This window comes from Zootoca vivipara, chromosome 9, assembly GCF_963506605.1.
Source record: "Zootoca vivipara chromosome 9, rZooViv1.1, whole genome shotgun sequence".
Lineage (NCBI taxonomy): Eukaryota > Metazoa > Chordata > Lepidosauria > Squamata > Lacertidae > Zootoca > Zootoca vivipara.
In genome coordinates this window covers 11979318-12001468 of record NC_083284.1, presented here as the reverse complement: position 1 = coordinate 12001468, position 22151 = coordinate 11979318, and the positions used below count along the sequence as shown (strand labels likewise).

At 44.7% G+C, this 22151-nt stretch overlaps 1 protein-coding gene across 1 annotated transcript in view; it reads left to right on the top strand.

Annotated features, from left to right (window-relative positions):
• ANTXR2 (ANTXR cell adhesion molecule 2) overlaps positions 1-22151 on the top strand; it is a 147909-nt gene that overhangs the window by 66006 nt on the left and 59752 nt on the right. The window contains exons 11-15 of the mRNA XM_035111642.2: positions 4137-4215; positions 8154-8249; positions 14129-14173; positions 18244-18339; positions 21039-21206. Of these exons, the coding sequence (XP_034967533.1) occupies positions 4137-4215; positions 8154-8249; positions 14129-14173; positions 18244-18339; positions 21039-21206 (484 nt within the window). The remainder of the gene's footprint in view (positions 1-4136; positions 4216-8153; positions 8250-14128; positions 14174-18243; positions 18340-21038; positions 21207-22151) is intronic.

The following is a 22151-nucleotide window of genomic DNA, read 5'->3' as shown; positions in this document are numbered from 1 at the left end:
ATGAAGCACACCACGAAAAAAATGATGACTCTACTCTACAAAAAGTTGGATGGAGTGCCCTGCTTTTGAGGGGGGCACGATTGGTATCATTGGAACTCCAGAACGCCCACAGGGAAGAAGGAAAAAATATGCAGAGAAGAGAAGAAATTCAGGGGTCCTGTATGGTGGCCTGGATGACAAAAGACTGTAAACAGGGGGTGGGGTGAAGGGAAAGTGATGTTGTGATTAAGGATGGATTAACAGGTTTATAACTGGTCTGCTGATTTTGGAATTTGCTGGATTGGGGGGGGAAGCCGGCAATCGGGGATGTAAGGTTAAATTGAGAATAGTTATAGTTTTAAAAGTGAATGGATTTTGGAAAATGTGAAAATATGGAGGCTTATAGAGGGAGAAAAAAACAAAAAATTAGGCACGGGAAGAGAAAATGGGAGTTTGATTTCTCAGTGATTTGAATATTAGATGAAAATGTTAACAATTGATTTATAAGTTGTATAAGATGCAAAGGTGTATTTTTATAAAGTAAGAAACTGTTGCAGATGATAAAAAAGGGATGAAAACCGGGGAAGGGGGGGGAGGGGAAGCCCACAAAATATGGTTTTACAACTATGAATGCAAGAAAAAAATTTTGTTTTGTATTGTTTTTTCTTTTTTCTTTTTTCGCCCTTTCTTTTTTTCCCCTTTTTTCCTATTTCTATTTTTCTCTTTTTTTTTTTTTTTTGGTATGACAATAGATGGTTGGATGGATGTCCTCCTGCGTACTGCCCTGGTTTGCTGGAGCTCCCTGGTGGCAGGGGGGGGGCTTTGGGGTCAGGGGAGGGGGGGAGGACAGAAACCCAAGCATAAAATGGACCATCTCTGACTGTTCACATACATGGGATACTTCTGTGGCAGGGGAGGACCCATGTGGGTGGGTAGGAAGGAGGTGGAAAAGGGGTTTAAGTATGTACCTTTTTTTTTTTTTGCCTTTTTGTATTTTGTAAAATTAATAAAAAGTATGTTCAAAAAAAAAAAAAAAAAACAATATTTCATTTAAATAGTACTTTAAAAAAAGGCAAAATACATCAACAGGAGTGCATTAGCCAAGCGAGAGGCACCGTTGATTAATAGCTATGTTTTTACCTTGGGTGCATTTACACGTGGAGAAAATGGCATCACTTTTCCTGATTATTTTGCTAGCACTTCTGACTTGTTTTCCTTTCATGCTGCTATACCTGTTGTGTTAGGGAACTGTGGCTTTCTGACTGCTAGGCTGGCGCATCATGCTAAAAAGAATTCCTAGCAGTGGGTGTGAAGTGACACGGCACTAAACATCGTTGAACCTCATTGGTATCCCCTCTTTCCACTCATGTGTGCTACTGTCCCCCCATGATTCCTCCATGAAAATACAACAGAGCTTTGTGCTGGCATGCTGACCAAATTTTGCCACTTCACTACCACAGTTTTGAGTTAAATGCCCCCCTCTCCTGCCAAATCAAATACGGTAACCGTGCAAACTTGTGTGCATTCAACTTGCACGCATTCGGCTTTATGCTGATGACAAAAATTACATTTTTTACAAAAAATGGGGGGCGGGTTCTGGGAGAAATGACTTTGGCAATCCCACCCACCATTGAACCCAATGGGTTTTGACTCTACACAATTTTGGCTTTAGGTGCGACCCCCAGAACGTAACCCCCACCTAATTTGCGGGTCTCCCTTAATACAGAAAAAAGTGCTGAACATGCGCTACATTCCATTAGTTTTCCCAAAGTGGCTTTTACATCATGTGAAAGCTGAAATATAATGCAGATATTAACAGTTATGGAAATGAAAGGGAAATGGGATAAACTCGTATGAAGGTGGCCCTGATCTCAGCCCCCCATTGGTGTTGGTGCTCCTTGCAGCTGGCTGATCACCACAAATATCTTGAGGGCCAAATGACATTTTCTGCGGAAAGCTTTGGTACCTCGGTTTAAGAACAGCCCTGTTCACGAACTATTCAGTTTACGAACTCCACAAAACCAGTAGTAGTGCGAACTTTACCTCAGTCTAAGAACAGAATCCGAATGGTGGAAGGGCACCGGCGGTGGAAGGCCTCGTTAGGGAAAGCGTGCCTCGGTTTAAGAATGGTTTCGGTTTAAGAACGGACTTCCGGAACAGATTAAGTTCGTAAACCGAGGTACCACTGTACTTTAATTAACTGCCGCATTGGGACTGAAGCATACGGGAAGTGAGGTTTATCCCTTTCCTTTCCAGCTGTGACCAGGCCAAAAATCCACATGCACTCAGGCCACATGCAAGTCTGGTTCCTGCTGGCACTAAATGGGAATTTGTTTTACGTAAATGTCATATCTGCACTCGGGGAGGAGGGAGGATTTTTGCCTTGATAATTCCTTGAAGAAAGGGACAAACTTCCCCATCCCGTGTACCTTTGCCTCAGTAACAATCCTCCATCCCATTTCTGTGATGACCTAAAGAAAAGCTGGAGACATCTCTGTGCACTCGCATTTCGCATAAGGTGCAGTTTCGTCGTGAGACTAAGATCTGGCAACTTGCCCCAGACCACACAGTAAGTTCATAGCAGAGGTAGGGTACTCTGATCAAAGCACAGCTCTCCATCCATCAGATATCTCTGGCTGTGCAGCTCTTACTCAGCAATAGTATGGGGTCCCAGGCACATGGGGCCATTACTCGGCTTGGACGACTGAATGCAAAACTCCATGTACATAGAATATTGAGACATTTTAACCAAGCCTTATGAGGATGGGTTGAGGAAGCTGGGTATGTCTGGCCTGGAGAATAGAAGATGGAGAGGAGACAGAATGTTGTTGTTGTTTAGTCGTTTAGTCGTGTCCGACTCTTCGTGACCCCATGGACCATAGCACGCCAGGCACTCCTGTCTTGCACTGCCTCCCGCAGTTTGGTCATGTTCGTAGCTTCGAGAACACTGTCCAACCATCTTGTCCTCTGTCGTCCCCTTCTCCTAGTGCCCTCCATCTTTCCCAACATCAGGGTCTTTCCCAAGGATTCTTCTCTTCTCATGAGGTGGCCAAAGTATTGGAGCCTCAGCTTCACGATCTGTCCTTCCAGTGAGCACTCAGGGCTGATTTCCTTAAGAATGGATAGGTTTGATCTTCTTGCAGTCCATGGGACTCTCAAGAGTCTCCTCCAGCACCATAATTCAAAAGCATCAATTCTTCTGCGATCAGCCTTCTTCATGGTCCAGCTCTCACTTCCATACATCACTACTGGGAAAACCATAGCTTTAACTATACGGACCTTTGTAGGCAAGGTGATGTCTCTGCTTTTTAAGATGCTGTCTAGGTTTGTCATTGCTTTTCTCCCAAGAAGCAGGCGTCTTTTAAGTTCGTGACTGCTGTCACCATAATAGAATATTAGGTAAAGGTAATAGAATATTAGGTAAAGGTAAAGGACCCCTGGATGGTTAAGTCCAGTCAAAGGCGATTATGGGGTTGCGGCGCTCATCTCGCTTTCAGGCCAAGGGAGCCGGCGTTTATCCACAGACAGTTTTCCGGGTCATGGGGCCAGCATGACTAAACTGCCACTGGCGCATGGAGGACTGTGATGAGTGCCAGAGTGCACGAAAACACAGTTTACCTATTTATCTGCTTGCACTAGCGTGCTTTCGAACTGCTAGGTTGGCAGGAGCTGGGACCGAGCAACGGGAGCTCACTCCGTCACAGGGATTCGAACCGTCGACCTTCCGATCAGCAAGCCCAAGGGGCTCAGTGGTTTAGAGGTTTAGCCTGACATGCTGACTTTTTACATGCATAGATTTGGGAGGTTTCCACCCCTCCCCTGGGAAAATATTCAACCATGCAACGCCCCACCGCCATTTGACATGGTACAGTTCATGGACACTTTTACCACCTCTGCTGGTTCCATGACTGAGCAGGGATTTGAACTTAGTGCTAATTATTCCCATCCATTTCCACCCACCCACCTTTGCTTGGCTCCGAAGCTTTAGATCTGAGCCGTTTAGCAAATTGGTAATGCCCGCAAGATCTGGTTCACTTGCTCCATTCCCTGCTCTGTTTTCACTGAATCTGGCTGGACAACTGAGTCCTGTAACAAACATACTGAGTAAAAACATTTTTGGTGTGTTATTTCCCCCACCACCTCACTTCTCGTTTCAGAACGATGGAGGTCTCCGTCAGTTTTCACCGAGGACAGTCTCCCCTTTCGAGTTCTTTGACTATTACCGCAACAACATGTGTAAGTACATATCCGGCAAGCTCTAGGAAATAGGAATACTTGGCTGTTGTTTTTAATTACGGCTGATGCGCTGCTGGTTTTAAATTGCAGTGTCCATATCAAAAAGTTGATATTCCTGGGAATGTATCTGAATGCAGTCATCCATGTTTGCTCTTCCTTCTTCCAATCTCTCTGCCCCAAGATCAGATCAGATCAGGAGCGGAGCAGGTGTCCAGACCTAGAGGACAGGACTCAATTGGGCAGCTCTTTCTTCCACGGGAGAGTTCAAAATAGATTCTCAGAATGAACCAAGAAGTGACAACGAGATGATTCTTTCCATATACAGTGGTACCTCTACTTACGAATTTAATGCGTTCCGAACGCACATTTGTAAGTCGAAAAAAATTGTAAGTCGAATCCCATAGGAATGTATTGGGAGAAAAAAATCGTAAGTCGAAGCAACCCTATATAAAAATTCGTAAGTAGAAAAAAATCCTATCTAAACCGCATCCAAGATGGCGGACGGAGCTCCATTCGTAAGTAGAAACATTCGTAAGTCGAGTCATTCGTAAGTAGAGGTACCACTGTACCATACCTTTTCATGTAGAGTCATACCTCATGTTACATCCGCTTCAGGTTGCGTGTTTTTGTCTTGCGTCCTGCAGCAACCCGGAAGTACCAGAACGGGTTACTTCTGGGTTTTGCTGCTCACGCATGTGCAGAAGCACCAAATCGCGCCGTGCGCATGTGCAGGCATGGCGGTTCAAATTGCGGGCTTTTCACATTACGGACGGGCCTCCAGAACGGATCCCGTCCGTAACACGAGGTATGACTGTATAAGACGAGGTTTTTTAATTTAAAAATGATGCTAAAAATTGGTGGTGGTCTTATACACAGATAGTGCATAGGGGGGGAACGTGAGATTGGTTGCTGCCGTGAGCCGGAGATTTGTCAGTGGCTATTGGGCATGATATTGGTGGCCGTGGCAAGGGCTGGTGTTGATTTGCCGACCCTTTTGCGATGTGTGCGAGTAGCAGCGTAGGTCAGGCGGGTGAGCACCCCCCTACCCAAATATCAACTCTGGGCAATCTCCCCCCATTTTCTTAATTTGGAGTCTCCCAAATTATTCACAGGGGCGTGTTACACATGGAAAAATACGGTATATTTCTCCCATTCATATTCTCTCTTTGTCTCTCTCTCTCTCCTCTGTTCCACCTGCTTGCCCATTTCCCCGCTTTTTCATCCCTCAATATTCTGTGCTATCAAGTTATTATGGGGGTGTCACAGGAGTTGTTGATGTTTTTGCCTCTTTTGCTCCTCACCCCACCTTGAGCATTTCCTGGGCATCTGCAAACCTTAGTTTACCTTAAATCTGCTTTTTGTCTGTGGATGATACAGCTTTGGTTACATCAGCAGAAACAGGGTAAGGCTTGAAAAGTTCTTATGTACACACGAGGCCCATTTGCTAGGGCTTCCAAAACCACTTCCTGTGGCAAGCCCCTCCGAGAAACAGCTTTATCACTCGGCGCCCACCCAATGTCCTTGCCATTGGAGAAGAGTCCAGAGGTTAACAGCAAGCGTATCCAGACAGCGGTGTTACTGTTACAAAGAGGACTTAATGTTCTGTCCTGGAAAAAGCAAAAGCAAAAACTCCTGCTAGTAGAGAATCCAGTGGTTGTAGCAAGAATAAAACAACAATAAATCTTGCAAATTGAATTTATTTTATTTGTCTGCTGTACTGAGACCATTTGTTAGCAGAGATAGTAGGATCAACATTTTTTTTAACGGCAGACAGGGAGAAGTGGTAACGCTTCAGAAGTCTTCAATTCTAGTATTGTTGATCCAATTTTCTTTGTATTTTTTCCCCCTTTGCGTTGTGAAAAACTGTAAGGAAGAAGTGGGAAGCAAGAAGCAAAAAGGCGGGCGGATTCTTCTCTATTTATCTGAATTATCAGGGTTTTTTAAAGATATGAAAGAGAGGAATCAAATCAGCAGCCTGATCTTTGGTGAAGCCAACTTACTCATTTGGCACCCTAGCCCTGTATGCTGTTTTCATAAACAGGAAACACATTTGCATATTTCCACTGCCAGAACAGGCAGCAGCTTCAGGAAAATACACTGCTGAAACAACCAAGTCCTAAATATTGCAGCTGCAGAAGATGTCTTTCTTTCTTTCTTTCTTTCTTTCTTTCTTTCTTTCTTTCTTTCTTTCTTTCTTTCTTTCTTTCTTTCTTTCTTTCCTGTGCTGTTAAGATATTCTTTTACTTGCTGAGAGAAAGAAAAAAATGTAAAAGGAGAGCAACTGAATTTAGGCTGTCCATAAATTTAGGTGCGCTTTATAAACATTAGATAGAAATTTGGAAAATTGTATCTTCAAGGCCAGACAACAAATAAATGAAGAACCTCATTAAGTGTTTTTGTTTGCTTGCTTTTAGTATAGTTTAGGGTTGTTGTTTTTCAAAACAACAGCAACCCAATTTGGATACCCTTAAGTGTGATGAATGATGAGAACTGTTTTAAAGGTTTGTGCATGTGATCAAAATTCTACTGCATTTCCACCTCCTGAAAATAAAGGATTTGCAAATTCCTGTAAGTGCACGACAGAGATTATGAGCCAATCCAATGCAGTAGATGACTTCATAGTAGAACAGAGATGGAATTTTGCCATTCCTATTGGTAGATCCTCTGGTGTGCCTTGTGAACTGTTTATGTTTTCAGTGTACTGCAATGCACACAGAGAGAGAGATGGACATCACAAAGATATAACACCCTGCCTATGGATAGCAGGCGGGCACCTTCACTGTACTTTTCAGTGCCCGCGAAAACATTTTTGTTTAGACAAGCTGATCCAGATATCTGGAATGCTGTTGCGTTTTTAGTTTGTTGCTGGTTTTAATTTCCTGAACATTTTAATTGTTTTTACTAACCACGTTACAGATTGAGATTAAATCCTGACAAGACAGAAGTACTGTTTTGGGGGGACAGGAGGCGGGCAGGTGTGTAGGACTCCCTGGTCCTGAATGGGGTAACTGTGCCCCTGAAGGACCAGGCGGGCAGCCTGGGAGTCATTTTGGACTCACAGCTGTCCATGGAGGCGCAGGTCAATTCTGTGTCCAGGGCAGCTGTCTATCAGCTCCATCTGGTACGCAGGCTGAGACCCTACCTGCCCGCGGACTGTCTCGCCAGGGTGGTGCATGCTCTAGTTATCTCTCGCTTGGACTACTGCAGTGCACTCTATGTGGGGCTACCTTTGAAGGTGACACGGAAACTACAACTAACCCAGAATGCGGCAGCTAGACTGGTGACTGGGAGCAGCCGCCGAGACCACATAACACCGGTCTTGAAAGACCTACATTGGCTCCCAGTATGTTTCCGAGCACAATTAAAAGTGTTGGTGCTGACCTTTAAAGCCCTAAACGGCCTCGGTCCAGTATACCTGAAGGAGCGTCTTCACCCCCATCGTTCTGCCCGGACACTGAGGTCCAGCGCCGAGGGCCTTCTGGTGGTTCCCTCGCTACGAGAAGCCAAGTTACAGGGAACCAGGCAGAGGGCCTTCTTGGTAGTGGCACCCGCCCTGTGGAACGCCCTCCCACCAGAGGTCAAAGAGAATAACAATTACCAGACCTTTAGAAGGCATCTCAAGGCAGCCCTGTTTAGGGAAGCTTTTAATGTTTGATGGATTTCTGTATTTTAATATTTTGTTGGAAGCCGCCCAGAGTGGCTGGGGGAACCCAGGCAGATGGGCGGAGTATAATTAAATTATTATTATTATTATTATTATTATTATTATTATTATTATTATTATTATTATTATTATTTTTGTAAACCACTTTGTGGTTTGTTTGTTTGTTTGTTCGTTTTAAAAAACAACCCAGCGGTATATACATTTCCTGAAATAAATAAATAGTAAATATAATTTCAGCAAATATAATCTTTCCTTCTTTTTTCCCCCTCTATAGGCAAATGGCATTATTGCACTTATAGTTATCCTGGTATTGCTACTGTTGCTGGCGCTTGCCCTCATGTGGTGGTTTTGGCCCCTGTGCTGCAAAATAGTGAGTGAAATAAGTCTACAATATGAAATTCTTAATCTCTTCCACCTGTATTATCTTGGCAGCAAATGGCTGACTTCATCGTACCATACGCAATTAGACTATGGAATTTGCTCCCAGAAGAGGCAGAGATGGCTGTAAACTGCCCTGTGATCCTTGGATGGAGGGTGGTATAGAAATCTAATAAATAAAAATAATAGATTAAATAATCCACTATTGCAGGCGGAATGCCTTGTGACGGCCAGTGAATGGCATTCACAGTAGGGAGAGGGCTGTTTGTGGCTTCCATGGGGCCTGTTTACAGGCTTCTGGTTACCACTGTGAGATTAGTATGCTGGACTAGAAGGGCCTTTAGCCTAATCCAACAGGTCTCTTTTTTTTCTGCACCTGTTGCATTAGCTGGGAAACAAGCCAGGAGGTCTTCCATTATTGTTTCCTGTTTTGCCTGAACTATGGTTTAGTTCGGCTTCAAACCATGGCTTAATAATACCATCGTCTGCTTCGAAGTTGTAGTCTACTGCTGTTATTACAGTCGTACCTCGGAAGTAGAACGCCTTGCAACTTGAACGTTTTGGCTCCCAAACGCCTTAAACCCGGAAGTGATTGTTCCGATTTGCAAACGTTCTTCGGAATCCGAACGTCCGGTGTGGCTTACGCGGCTTCTGATTGGCTGCAGGAGTTTCCTGCAGCCAATCGGAAGCTGCGCCTTGGTTTCCAAACGTTTGAGAAGTCCAACGGACTTCCGGAACGGATTCCGTTTGAGTTCTGAGGTACGGCTGTATTATTATCTGAAGAAGTGTGCATGCACACGAAAGCTCATACCAATGACAAAATTAGTTGGTCTCTAAGGTGCTACTGGAAGGAATTTTTTTTATTTTGTTTCGACTACGCCAGACCAACGCAGCTACTTACCTGTAATGTGTATTATTATTAATGTTATTATTGTTATTATTTATTTAATTTATATACCGCCCCATACCCAGAGGTCTCAGGGCGGCTCACAGAGCAAAATAAACGACAAAATATATAATCAACCCAATAACCCCACCCTGAAGGCCACATTTTAAAAGGGCATAGGATGTCAATCAAATCAACCAAAGACCTAGTTAAAAAGGAACATTTTTGCCTGCTACCTAAAGGTGTATGTATAATGAAGGTGCCGGTAGAACTTCCCTGGGGAGAGTTTTCCACAGACGGGGAGTCACTGTAGAGAAGGCCCGTTTTTGTGTTGCTACCCTCTGGGCGAAGCCTGAAATTAAGGCTACTGGAAAATTTCCTGGTTTTGTTCCTTCGTTTGCTCACTCACATGAACAGAGGCACAGACAGCCTGGAACCATAAGATGTTTTCACATTTCAACATAATGAGCAGGGCCGGCTCTTCGTAGACCCCCGGTGGTGCAGGGCACCATGGCACCGGCCCGCTAGGAGGGCGCCGCGAGCTGCGCGCCGCGCCCACCCGCCCACCGCGCTGGGAAATGGGGCGGAAGGGCGCCGGAGAGATCCGACGCACCATGGCGACAGGGGCGCTTAAGACGGCACTGATATTGAGACAATACATGATTGCGTGTACAGGCCTTTAAACCTCCCCCTTAAATAAATTCACACAAGACTCATAATTTTGGTTTGGTTTTTGGCAGAATTTAGGCCACAACCTTATTGATTACAGCAAGAGAGTGGTTACATAGGCTCTGGTTCGACTAGCTCCCTGCCATGCAGGTAGCGCTGGCCCAGGGTTTCAGCATAGGTCAGCCAAGGGTCAACACCCGGACATAGCATGTCCACCACCCAGATGTCCCCCTGGACTCAAGCACGGGCACAACCCCTCACAGGGTTGACCAAACCATCGAGTCCCTGGATTCCTTTAACGGAATACCCTTCGCATAGGGATGGCGAGAGCGTTCCCCCATCCCTATCACCTGAACCAGAGCCTACCCACAACCTTACAAGTTGTGACAATTTGCTACGCAGCAGGTGAAACCCAAATGGCACCAGCCAATCAGCCAAGTGGGGGAAATTCCTGCCATGCCCCTGTCCCAACGACAGACGACACACGATGGCATAGCAAGGTCAAGCGCATAAGCCCTAAAAGTAGGGAGCGGTGGGTGGGTGGGTGTTCCGATGCACTGACCAAAAGAGGAAGCTCTGGGTCACGTGCATGGGCATATATAGGTCCCTTGATCCGTTTAGCTCACGTCCCATTGGCCTGATTGAACCCAGCATCAAAGGACCTACCAACAGGGTGTTGTGGCTGTCCACTCCTTCCCACCCACAACACAAGGGTTTGGTTGCCAGGTCTCACCGCAACACATGCCCTCTTTAAAGGAGGACATGATTTGTCCAAATGTGACCGCAGTCTCCAAGCCACACCTTCCCAACTGCAATATGTGGATTGCAGGATTGTTGCAAAGGACGGGTGAGGCAGTTTGCTTGGAGCCCTTTGGACACTAAAAAGGTGCCATATAAAAGTATTAACGGGTTTTCGTTTTCATTTGGGTAAGAATGTAGGAAGTTGCTTTCATAGCAGATCAGACCATACTGGCTGGTTGTGACTCTCGTGGTTTGCAAACTGGGCAGAGATACTAGGGATTGAACCTGGGACTTATTGTATGCAAAGCAAGTGCTGTACTACCAAGCGACCTTAAGCATCTTTCATTCCTCCTGTATTCTCTCTTTTTTCATATCTATGTCCCAAGATGAGCCTTGATGGCCAGTGAGAATGAGAATAAGGCTCGCACAGTATTCTATTTCAGCAACTGAAACTGATTTGCTTAAGGCACCTCTTTATTTATCCGATGTGCACAGCCTTGCCGGTTAGCTCAGTTGGTTAGAGCGTGGTGCTGAAAATGCCGAGGTCACGGGTTTGATCCCCGTACGGTTGCATCTTCCTGCATTGCAGGGGGTTGGACTAGATGACCCACGGAGGTCCCTTCCTAGGATTCTATCTTGGAAATAAAAAATACTGTAGGGCTAAAGCAGCAGCAACAACAACAAAAGGACGTTGAAGGGGAAATATGCTGCCCCTCCTCTTCCCATTCAGCTTCCTTTTTGGCAGTCGCCAGTTGGCATCTAGCATGTCAGATGAATTGGGCATGCTGTTTAATTTTTGGCAGGAGCCAGTTGAAAGCCTCCCCCCACCCCACTTGATCTACAGTCCGTGCACACAACCAGGTTGTTGGTTTTTCATTTTTTTTACTTCTTTCCCCCCCCACCCCCTTCTTCTTTTTTAAAAAAGGAGTTTACTGTTGACAGTTCTTTCACTCTTCTCTGAATGTTAGAACATATGATTGCATCAAGCTGGCTCTGGGTTCTGGCGCTGACATTTCTTAATGCCCACCTCGTACGAACATTTGAAAAGTGTTAATGAGCAGATCAAAGGGACTGTTGCCTGAAGCAACTCGTTTTTAAATAAAAAATAAAATACATTTATATATTTTTAATTAAAAAGAGAGAGAGAAAGAAAGAAGGAATCAGCTGCCCTCCAAAATAGTCCCTTAATTTTTTTGGCGGTTTTTCTTTTTCTTTTCGTGGCTAAATAAAATACGAAGCAGGCCGTTCCTGACAACGATGATAATATAACCAAACTCAAATAAAATTGGAGAAGACTCAAAAGTCTGCATATGGTAAATAAACTGGAGATTGAGTCTCCTGGGCCCTTGGGATGGTATTTAAGAAATCTGAATTAAACAGAAATGCTGGCCGCCATGCAATATTATGTCTTTTAACATCTGCAAGTTCTCAGGCTGCAGAAGTTTCCTCCCCATGATAAGGATGCTCATCTTTATTTTGAAAGGAAAGATCAATCAAATTAATTTGTGGGCAGGATGCTTGTATTTGGACATGTGACTGTGTACAAGATACACAGGTTATCTGAGTCCATTTGATGCAGTTCTGCTGACACAGCTTAGAACACGCTGCCTGCAGAAGAGATTGCGAAAGAACCCCATCCCAAGCACACTATGCTTTTTAAAAGAAAAAAAATGAGTACCATTTTTATTCATGCACTTATTAACAAATTTACAGAACTGATACACTTTCTTTCTTCCACTATTGGCCTCCAAGGCAGGGGCGATAGGGGCGCTCCGCCCTGGGCAGTGCAATCCTGAGGGCGCCATGGCGGCTGCCCGCCCCACCCCCAGAACACCCCCCCGCCCCTGGAACACTATACTTGGGACACTATACTTCTGTTGATGCAGCCTAGAATAGCATTAGCTTTTTTTTGCTGCTGCATCACCCTGTTGACTCATGTTACCCTAGTAACCTGCTAAGATCCCGAGATCCTTATCACATGTACTACTGGCAAGCCAGGTGTCCCCCCCCCCCCCATCTTACATTTGTGCAGCTGGTTTTTCCAACCTAAGTGCAGAACCTTACATTTGTCCCTATCGAAATTCTTTTCGTTAGTTTGGGCCCAGGTCTCCAATCTGTTAAGGTCATTCTGAATCCCGATTCTGCCTTCTGCGGCATTAGCAACCCCTCCCGGTTTGGTATCATCTGCAAAATGGATTAGCACCGCCTCGATTCCTTCATCCAAGTTGTTTACGAAGACGTTAAACAACAGCGGGCCCAGGACAGAATCCTGTGGCACCCCACTTGCCACTCCCCCCCCCAGGATAACAAGGAACCATGAATAGGTTCTTTGGGTTTGGTCAGTCAAACTGGCTACAAATCCACCTAACAGTTATCGACATTTTACCAGCTTCTTCACAAGAATGTAATACCATTACATGTCTTTAGGCGCTAGGCAAAAACTTTCCTCTTTACCCAGGCCTTCAGCCATTAAATTATAGGTTGTTAAAGGTGGGTTTTTTTTGGGGGGGGGGGGTAATAGTTACGGTTATTATTATTATTATGCTATCTATTACTGTGCTTTGTTTTATGTCTTTATTATTATGCTCTGTAAAAATACATTTTATTTTTTATTTTTTGTCTTCACACTGTCGCCATTTGTGCTGACTGCTTTTTATTTTTAAAAAATAATTTTATTAATACTATCAACAAAATATGTATAGCAATACATCAGGCTAAAAAAGAAAAGAAAAATCAAAATCTTGCAGATATAAACACAAAACTAAGAACGAAAGAAAATAGAAAAAAAGATAAAAGAAAAGAAACAAAGGTAAAAGACAAAGAAACAAGAAACAAGACAGACACATTTCATACACAAAATTCTTTGTTACATAACCACAATTGATACATTAAAGACTTCCACTGACTTCACAACACTTCATTATATCTTTCTGTATTTCTTTATTATATCAATCCTAACTTTATTTATTTATAGCCTATATATGTCATTATTCCTTCCCCTTTCTATTCACGAGGTCATTCTAAACTCAGCCATATACTGTATTTGCCTTTGAACCTTGTTTTTTAAAATTCTCATTCAAACAGTCCCATTCAAACAAAAATGTGTTTGAAAAATACATTTTAATGTTGTACACAGCCCTGGGGTCTTTTCATAAAGGGCAGTTGGTGTGTGTATGTATCTGTATCTATCTATAGCTATATCTATACACATATTATACAGTCAAACCTCTGTTCTCGAACTGCACCATTTTCAAATGTTTCAGCTCCCGAACGCCAAAAACCCAGAAGTAAACGCTACGGTTTTCAAACACTTTTTGGAACTCAAACCATCTGATGCAGTTTCCGTTTTGAGTTTCCCTATTGAATTGAGGCTTCCACTTTCAATTTTCAAACGTTTCGGAAGTCGAACCGCCTTCCGGAATGGATTACCTTTGAAAACCAAGGTTCCACTGTGTGTGTATAAAAATCTCCGTAGCAGAGAATTTGAAGCCAGGCTATCCTGTTACTATGCAAGTCTCAATGATCTTTCCTTTTGCCTTTCATCCTCTATTCCACTCTCCCCCTCCCCAAATCAGGTCATTAAGGATCCTCCTCCCCCTCCACCACCAGCTCCAGTAGAGGTAAGTTGTAAAACCGCTTCAGAGGTTGGTTATTACTGCAGGCGCATCTCTCTCTCTTGGAGCCAGTGACTCAGAAATGTAGATAAGCAAGGCTGGAGATGCTTGCCCACCCCTTGTCACTATGTGGTACCTTTTTCTGCTCTCTTCCAGAACCAGCTGGTTATGTAGATAGGAATTGAGGTGAGGGGTGGGGCACAGAAATGTGGAACATGATGGCATCATGAGTTGGGTAGGTGGTCTTCCGCGTTACGAAAGGAAGGCAGATAATTCAGAGATGCTATTTCCAATGAAAGCTCTGTTTCGAGTCCAATGTATATTGGATCTTAAGAGGGTATCATTTATTGTACAGTGGTACCTCGGGTTACAAACACCTTGGGTTACAGACTCCGCTAACCTGGAAGTAGTACCTCAGGTTAAGAACTTTGCTTCAGGATGAGAACAGAAATTGTGTGGCGGCGGCAGCAGCGGGAGGCCCCATTAGCTAAAGTGGTACCTCAGGTTAAGAACGGTTTCAGGTTAAGAACGGACCTCCGGAACGAATTAAATTCATAACCAGAGGTACCACTGTATTGGGCTATTACCTTCATGAAGGAGAATCCTGTGATGAGGGCTTCGAACTAGACAGAATGCTGCTTTTTTCATTTATTTCATTTCTTAAATTTATATAAAACGACAAGTTCTAAATAAGCAACGAATTGTAAATGATAACGGAAGGCAGTTTACGACGTGTAACACAAACGTCACTACATAACCTAATATCTGTATAGCATCAAAATCAAAACAATGATAGAAATGTTGTTGTTGTTTAGTCGTTTAGTCGTGTCCGACTCTTCGTGACCCCATGGACCAGAGCACGCCAGGCACTCCTGTCTTGCACTGCCTCCAGCAGTTTGGTCAGACTCATGTTGGTAGCTTCGAGAACTGTAGAAATGTAGTTATGTAATAAAATACGGTTCCTCTTAATGGCATGAAAAATAAGGTTGGGGGGGAAAGAATCGGAAGCAGGGTATCTAAAATACAGAAACAGCGCACAGGTACACAATATTCTCTCAAAGGTAGCTCTTAATCCTGGCCACTCACAGAAAATGACAGGCCCTCCCAGCTCACATCCTTTCCTCCCCCCCCCCAGTCCTTCACTTTGAGTGATCTTCAGTTCCCTGAATCTCACTCAGGGCCCTTCCACTTTCTGTAATACAATTTCATGTGGTTTCAGCCCTTGGTTCCCAATGGTGTCCCAGAATTGGAGGCACCAGAGGGGTAATTCCCTCTGCTATCTGTCCCTTCAAGGTGACTCCCACTAGCACATGACCTGGCAGACTGCTTTTCTGCAGCATACCCATTTTTCTCTTCCCCACGCTGAACCCCTCCCCCCCTCCCCAGAAAAAAGCATTTTGCCTGAAGAAGCTTGATTCTACATTTTTTGCAGTGTGACTGAGGTTATGGGGACCCCCGATGTTATTTGGGGTATTTTAGAAACATGTTTAATCATATTAACCCGCCCTTTAAGTCCTGGTAGTCAAACGAGTAGCAATAAACAAAGCAAATATTGGTAGTCGAGTGTAGTGCAACATTTCTGTATATGTGGTGTATTCCATTAGACAGATTGTTTCCCCAGAAGTACATAGGTAAAGGGCCTGTGTTGCTCAACCGGGAATTGGGGTGTAATAGACACTTCAAAATGCATTGCGCTGCAAATTGATTTTCCTTGCACATAACCAGAATCTCGGCTTTATGCGTTCTGCGGATGAAGGCACCAGGAAGGAGGGAGGGGGGAAATTGCTTTCTGATTCGGAGAAGATCTTATTCACACTTTCCCTGCTTCCCCAGAAGCAGAGCTTTAAACATGGGAGCACCTTCTGATCGTATCAAATATCTAAGACATATATACACACACTTAAGTGCTCTCTTCAATAAAAGCTTATTTCCAACTTGCACCGTGTACGCATCCACCCAGTCAGTGTATTTTAAGATACTCTAAAACAGAAAGGATAGTACATACTTCTGGGGCAATCCTAACCAAGTCTACTTGGAACTAAGTCCTGTTGAATTCAGTAGGACTTACAAGCAGGGTTATGGCTGCAACCTTCAATTAGTTTAAGCCTGCAGGGGTGGCCAACTCCCAAGAGACTGCGATCTACTCACAAAGTTAAAAACTGGCTGTGATCTACCTCCTTTTTAGGGGTTCAGGTCAAAGTTGTTGAACTTTTTTAGGGAGGGGGAAAGCCACATTTTTAGGGGTTCAGGGCAAAAATGATGAGCTTCTTTTAGGGGAGCCAAACTTGTTGAGCTTCTTTGGGGGGGAGCCAGTGATCTACTACAGACGTCCAGCATAGCTGCCAAGTTTTCCCTTTTCTCGCGAGGAAGCCTATTCAGCATAAGGGAAAATCCCTTTAAAAAAGGGATAACTTGGCAGCTATGACGTCCAGTGATCTACCGGTAGATCACGATCTACCTGTTGGACGTGCCTGGTTTAAGGGAATAGCATTTATTTATTTTGTAAAATCTATATACTGCTTGTAAAACAAAACAAACCTTCAAAAGCGGTTTACAAAGAGAATAAAACAATCAGTTAAAAACAACTATTAAGAACATTTTTTTAAAATGAAATAAACTAAAAACAGATTAAAGCATACATCCATTAACATCCTGCAGGTCTGGATAGACTTCTCTAACAAAAAATGTTTTTCAAAATTGCTGTAAAGAGTATGGTGAAGGTGCCTGCCTGATGTCAATAGGCAGGGAGTTCCAAAGTGCGGTGCTGCGACCCTAAAAGATAGATTTTTTTGCAACAACAACAATTATTATTATTTATTATTTATACCCTGCCCATCTGGCTGTGTTTCCCAGCAACTCTGGGCAGCTCCCAATCGAGTGTTAAAAACAATACAGCATTTAATATTAAAAACTTCCCTAAACAGGGCTGCCTTCAGATGTCTTTTAAAAATAGGATAGCTGCTTTTTTCTTTGACATCTGATGGGAGGGCGTTCCACAGGGTGGGTGCCACTACCGAGAAGGCCCTCTGCCTGGTTCCCTGTAACCTCACTTCTCGCAGTGAGGGAACCGCCAGGGGTGGAGACACTCCTTCAGGTATACAGGACCGAGGCCAATACCAAATGTGAAACAGGTATTATGTGTCACTTGTAACAGTCATGCAGATCAAAGTGGTAGATCTTGGGGGTAAGGCCATCTCTCAAATAAATTAGTCCCAAATTCCCATTGGCTTTGTGTCATGCTGCATGGAGGAAAAAACTTTAAACACGTAGCAGAGTTCCCCAAAAAATAGACCAGAGGCAATTGTATTTCATCCAGCAGAGCTTGACTGCTACTGAAGGCAAATGAGCACAATGGTCACAAATCCAATACATTCAGGATTGGCACTGTCCATAAGAAATCCAGTTGCAGCAGACTTAACTTAAACTTAACAAGAACTTAAAGTAAGACTAAACCTTAACACTATAGCATACGGAACCACACTAGAACAAAGAAATAGAGAAAGTGAGTAAAACCCAGGCTCCTCTTGGCTTGACTATTATAGTCAGCACGACCTTGACAGAAAGATAACAGAACCAGTTTAAACCAGCTGTTCTCAGCTTCCCAGAAGGAATAACCCAAACATCAGAAGCCTTCTGCCTGTTTCTTTTACATAGAAAGACACTTTCCAGAACACTCTAGGAAAGAGCTCTACTACACATCAGATCAATACCTTCTGAGCTAAGAAATGCAAACTGACACTTTACATACCCCTGATTCCCTCTCCCCTTGGGACATAGTTTAGGGTTCAGGCATAATCCTAAACTGTGGTTAATTGAAATTTGAAAGTTTTGAGCTCATCCTAGCAAGCATGCTGGGTGAAGGAAGGGGGAGAGTACACAAGGCGTGGTCTGCTGGAGAAAGGCTGAATTTGGTCAACCCAAAGCGGACAGTCCCCCATCTCCAATTTCCATTAGATCCCTTTCTTCAGAAAAGGCCAATAGCAAGTTGGTTGGAAAAGACCTCTAAGCTAAGAGCAATTTGTTTCCCTTTTAAACAAACACCTCCCCTTAAAAATCTGTTTTGGGTTTTTCCCCAGGAAGAAGAAGAAGACCCCTTGCCTAACAAGAAATGGCCAACCGTGGATGCTTCGTACTATGGCGGGCGAGGAGTTGGAGGAATTAAAAGAATGGAGGTTTGTTTTGTCGAGCCTTGAGCCGCTGCCGCTCGAGATGCAAAGCTGTGAGGTGCTAGTGGTATCTCTTGGCTTAGCCTCTGATGCTGGCAACTGTGTGCCGTGTCACATGTTAACCATGATAAGCCAGGAAAATGGAAGTGCTCCTCTGCTCCTGTAGCATAGCTGCCAAGTACCCTGTTTTTCCCGGGAAACCCACGTATTTTCTTACCGTTTCTCGCTGGTCTCCCGAATGGATTTATATCCCGTAAATCCCCCGGAAAGCAGCTCCTGCCGGCGGCCATGTTTCTGATGCCGCTCTGCCCATTTCCAAAATGGCAGCAGCGCCAGAAGTCACTTCTACGCATGTCCGGAAGTCACGTAGAAGCGACTTCCAGCGCCGCGCCGCTTCTGGTCCCGGATTTTTCAATCCGGAACTTGGCAGCTATGTCCTGTAGTTCTCCAACAAAGGGGGAAATGTGCAAGAGAGGGGCTCGAGGAGGAGAGGAGGAGACAGGAGAGAGAGGAGAGAGGAGGGCTAGAGGAGGAGGGGGGGCTAGAGGCCACTTACTGGAGCCACTCAGAGTAGACAATACTGAGCTAAATGGACGCAGTATGACAGAGACTCCTGTGTTCCTGTGCAACTGACCCTCCTTGCTGCTCTTCTTTGCGGCCTCCTACTTGGGACCTGGACAGGGCAGGGATAGAGACCCTGTGCTCCCCACCAGGGGTTGCTGGGTCACAGCTCTCCTCACCATTGGCCATGGTGACTGGGGCTGATAGGAGGTGGAGTCCTACAACATAATGCAGGTGTCGGGAGCCAGCCAGCAGTAAATCACACGGAGTAAGTGGAGGACGCTTTATTAGAAAAACAGGATCTGCCAGGGGTGCCAGGCCTAATGTGCACAGCAACTCTTTTTCAATAGCCCCACTATTGTTGCCACTCTGTTCCAGTATCAACCATGTAAGGTGCAGTGATGCCAGGGGTCAGGAGGTGGCTCTGCCCCACCCTATTGGATGCTACTGGAGGGCGCTAGATTGGCAAAGGCTGGACCAGATGGATCTTGCGTTGGTTCCAGCAAGGCTCTTCTTGCAGCTCAAGGAAATCTTACGTGTTCTTTTTTGAGGTCTGTAGATCATGGTTGCTTTGACCTCACTCGCGCGATCTGCTATGTGATTTGATGTCAAGTTGGATTTTTAAAGTTAAAATGGGCTTCTTTTTAATATTCTTGATTTTAAAAAAGCATCCCTCAGCTGACTCATTTTTAATTTTAGCCAGATTGACTTACTTCCCCTGATGTCAGACTTCTTGGAATTTCCCCCTTTAAATTTATTCGTAGGGCAGTTTTAGGCATCTCCCCACGGATTAGGGAACAACTGATTCCATGGGTTTCATTTCTTCAGGGCTTTGAAAGAGAGAGAGAGAGAGAGAGAGAGAGAGAGAGAGAGAGGCTTGTCTCAACAACTGAATGCAGAAAAGAAGAAAAGAAGAAGTCTTCTCAAGACATGTCAAAATCCTTTTGGAGAAAATTACAGTGTGGCATCAGTATTCTCATGTGCGGACCATGTGTATCAGAAGCTCTGATTCTTCCACAGCTGGTGCAGTGTAGTGGTTAAAAGCATGACCTGCAAATCCTATGAACTCACAGAAGGAGGTGGTCTGGCTTAGGCAAGGCACAGTCTCTTAGCCCCAGGCCCAAATCTATTTTATGTGGATGACCATGTTGGCTGGTGGTCCAGTGCTGCAGCATCTGGAATGCAACGGGATTCACTTCTGAGTAGAAATACTTGGGGTTGCTCTGTAACTTAGAGCTTAGTAGAGAACTATACTTGAATCAGTACATTTGTTTTTGGAACCGTAAGGTTCCAGTTTGCATGTGGCTTAATGAGCAAACATGCAGGGTCCTGGACTGAAGATTGCCGTAGTTCTCCTTCCTTGGTTGTGCTGCCGCTGCTCCACCATCAAGGGTGAAGCCATAGTTTGGCTTAAGGTTATTGTCAGGGGTTCTTGCGACTACTCTAGAGTAACGACGCTCCGCATGCTTGTCTTTAAACAGTTTTTATTAGTGCAGTCTATTTACAGTGAGACAGGTGTGTAAAAACATGTCTGCTCATTCTGATGCAGAATCCGGCACTGCCCCCCCCCCCACGTGATCTTCTCCAACATAGGAGTCTCGGGACAGTGAATCTCCTCCCTTTCTTTCTCCTGCGTAATTCCGGAACCGGAGGAAAGGGTCTACGCTCCATGCTTTCCTTTCCCCCATTCTCTCCCTCTCTTTCCTCCATCCTGTGTAGCTGGGGCTCTCCCATGCTGCTGGAGCCCTGGCTCTCTCTCTCCACTTCCTGACTGGCCTCCTCAGAGCCCTCGCTTCCATCACTGCTTGGGGAGGAGCTACTTCTGATGCAAGGGGGAGGTTCTCTGTACTTTCTTCCCCTTACAGTTATGTTTGAAGCCAGGTGTGTGTAACCAAGGTTTGTTCTTGCTTTACCACTTGGGAGAGACAAACCACGAGCCCAGGTTTGGATGTAATGCGCATTGCTTAGCCCTGGCAGTGCTGCAGGACCAGGGGAGGAGTGCTTTGTCCATGATCATCGGTCTGGGAGTCCACCTGCGTGCTTGTTTGCAGTGAGCCAAGGTTTGGCTTAGCGCTACATGCAAACTGGGCCACCTTGACTGCTGGCTTGAGCCCCACTTTGAGAATGGGTCTTGCTTTCTGCAGGTTCGCTGGGGTGATAAAGGGTCGACCGAAGAAGGCGCCCGACTAGAGAAAGCCAAAAACGCCGTGGTGACAATCCCTGAGGAATCGGACGAGCCGTTTCAGCCTAGACCTCCGAGACCCAAGCCTACCTCACTGCCTGCTCAGGAAAAGTGGTACACGCCTATTAAGGTACACACTGGATCTTTTGTCATTGAAAGCAGTGTTTGCTTCGCAGTTGTATAAGGGGGCAAATCAGGGCTGAACAGTTGGGAAGCCTGGGGAAACCAAGCCCCCATTGATACTAATTTAAGACCACTGGGGGAAACAGCATTGGCAATGGGTTGCTGGGAGGGCAGTGGAAGTCCCAGCCTGTGATGGCACTGCAGTGTGTGCACAAAGGGACATCTGGAGGAATTAGGAGCTGTGATTCTTGAACCAGGCCTCCTTCAGATTAGCCCTGCTCATACTCCAGCCAAGGTATAGGGCATAGAGCCAACTAGATATCTCGTGACCCATTGGATGAAAAGAGAAGGTGCAAGTTGCACCCACCCATCCCAAGGCTGGCTGGAGGGGAGAGTATTATTATTATTATTATTATTATTATTAATAATAATCTCAGGGCGGTTCACATAAAAAGATCACAGTATATAAAATAAAAATAAAAGCAATAACCCAATAATACCGGTACCCCCCCCAAAAGACCCACATTTTAAAAGGGTATGTGGGGTGTTGATCAGGTCAACCAAAGGCCTGGTTTAAAAGAAACATTTTTGCCTGGCGCCTAAAGGTATATTAATAATAATAATAATAATAATAATAATAATAATAATAATAATAATAATAATTTCATTTCTATACCACTTAATATTTTAAAGAAAGAATCTCAAAGCAATTTAAAAGACATTAAGCCATGACAGATGGCCACCCAACCTCTCTTGAAACCCCCACCCCCAATGAAAGAGAGTCTACAACCACCCAAGGGAGACAGTTCCACTTGCTCATTCTAGTTGCAGCAGCCCAGGATCCATAAATTTCCTCAAGGCTCCAATGTGTGCTGCCTCTTGTAAAGAGCCATATGAGGATTGGACACATTAATGGAGAAGAAAGGCTATCAATGGCTCTGCTCTGCTTCCA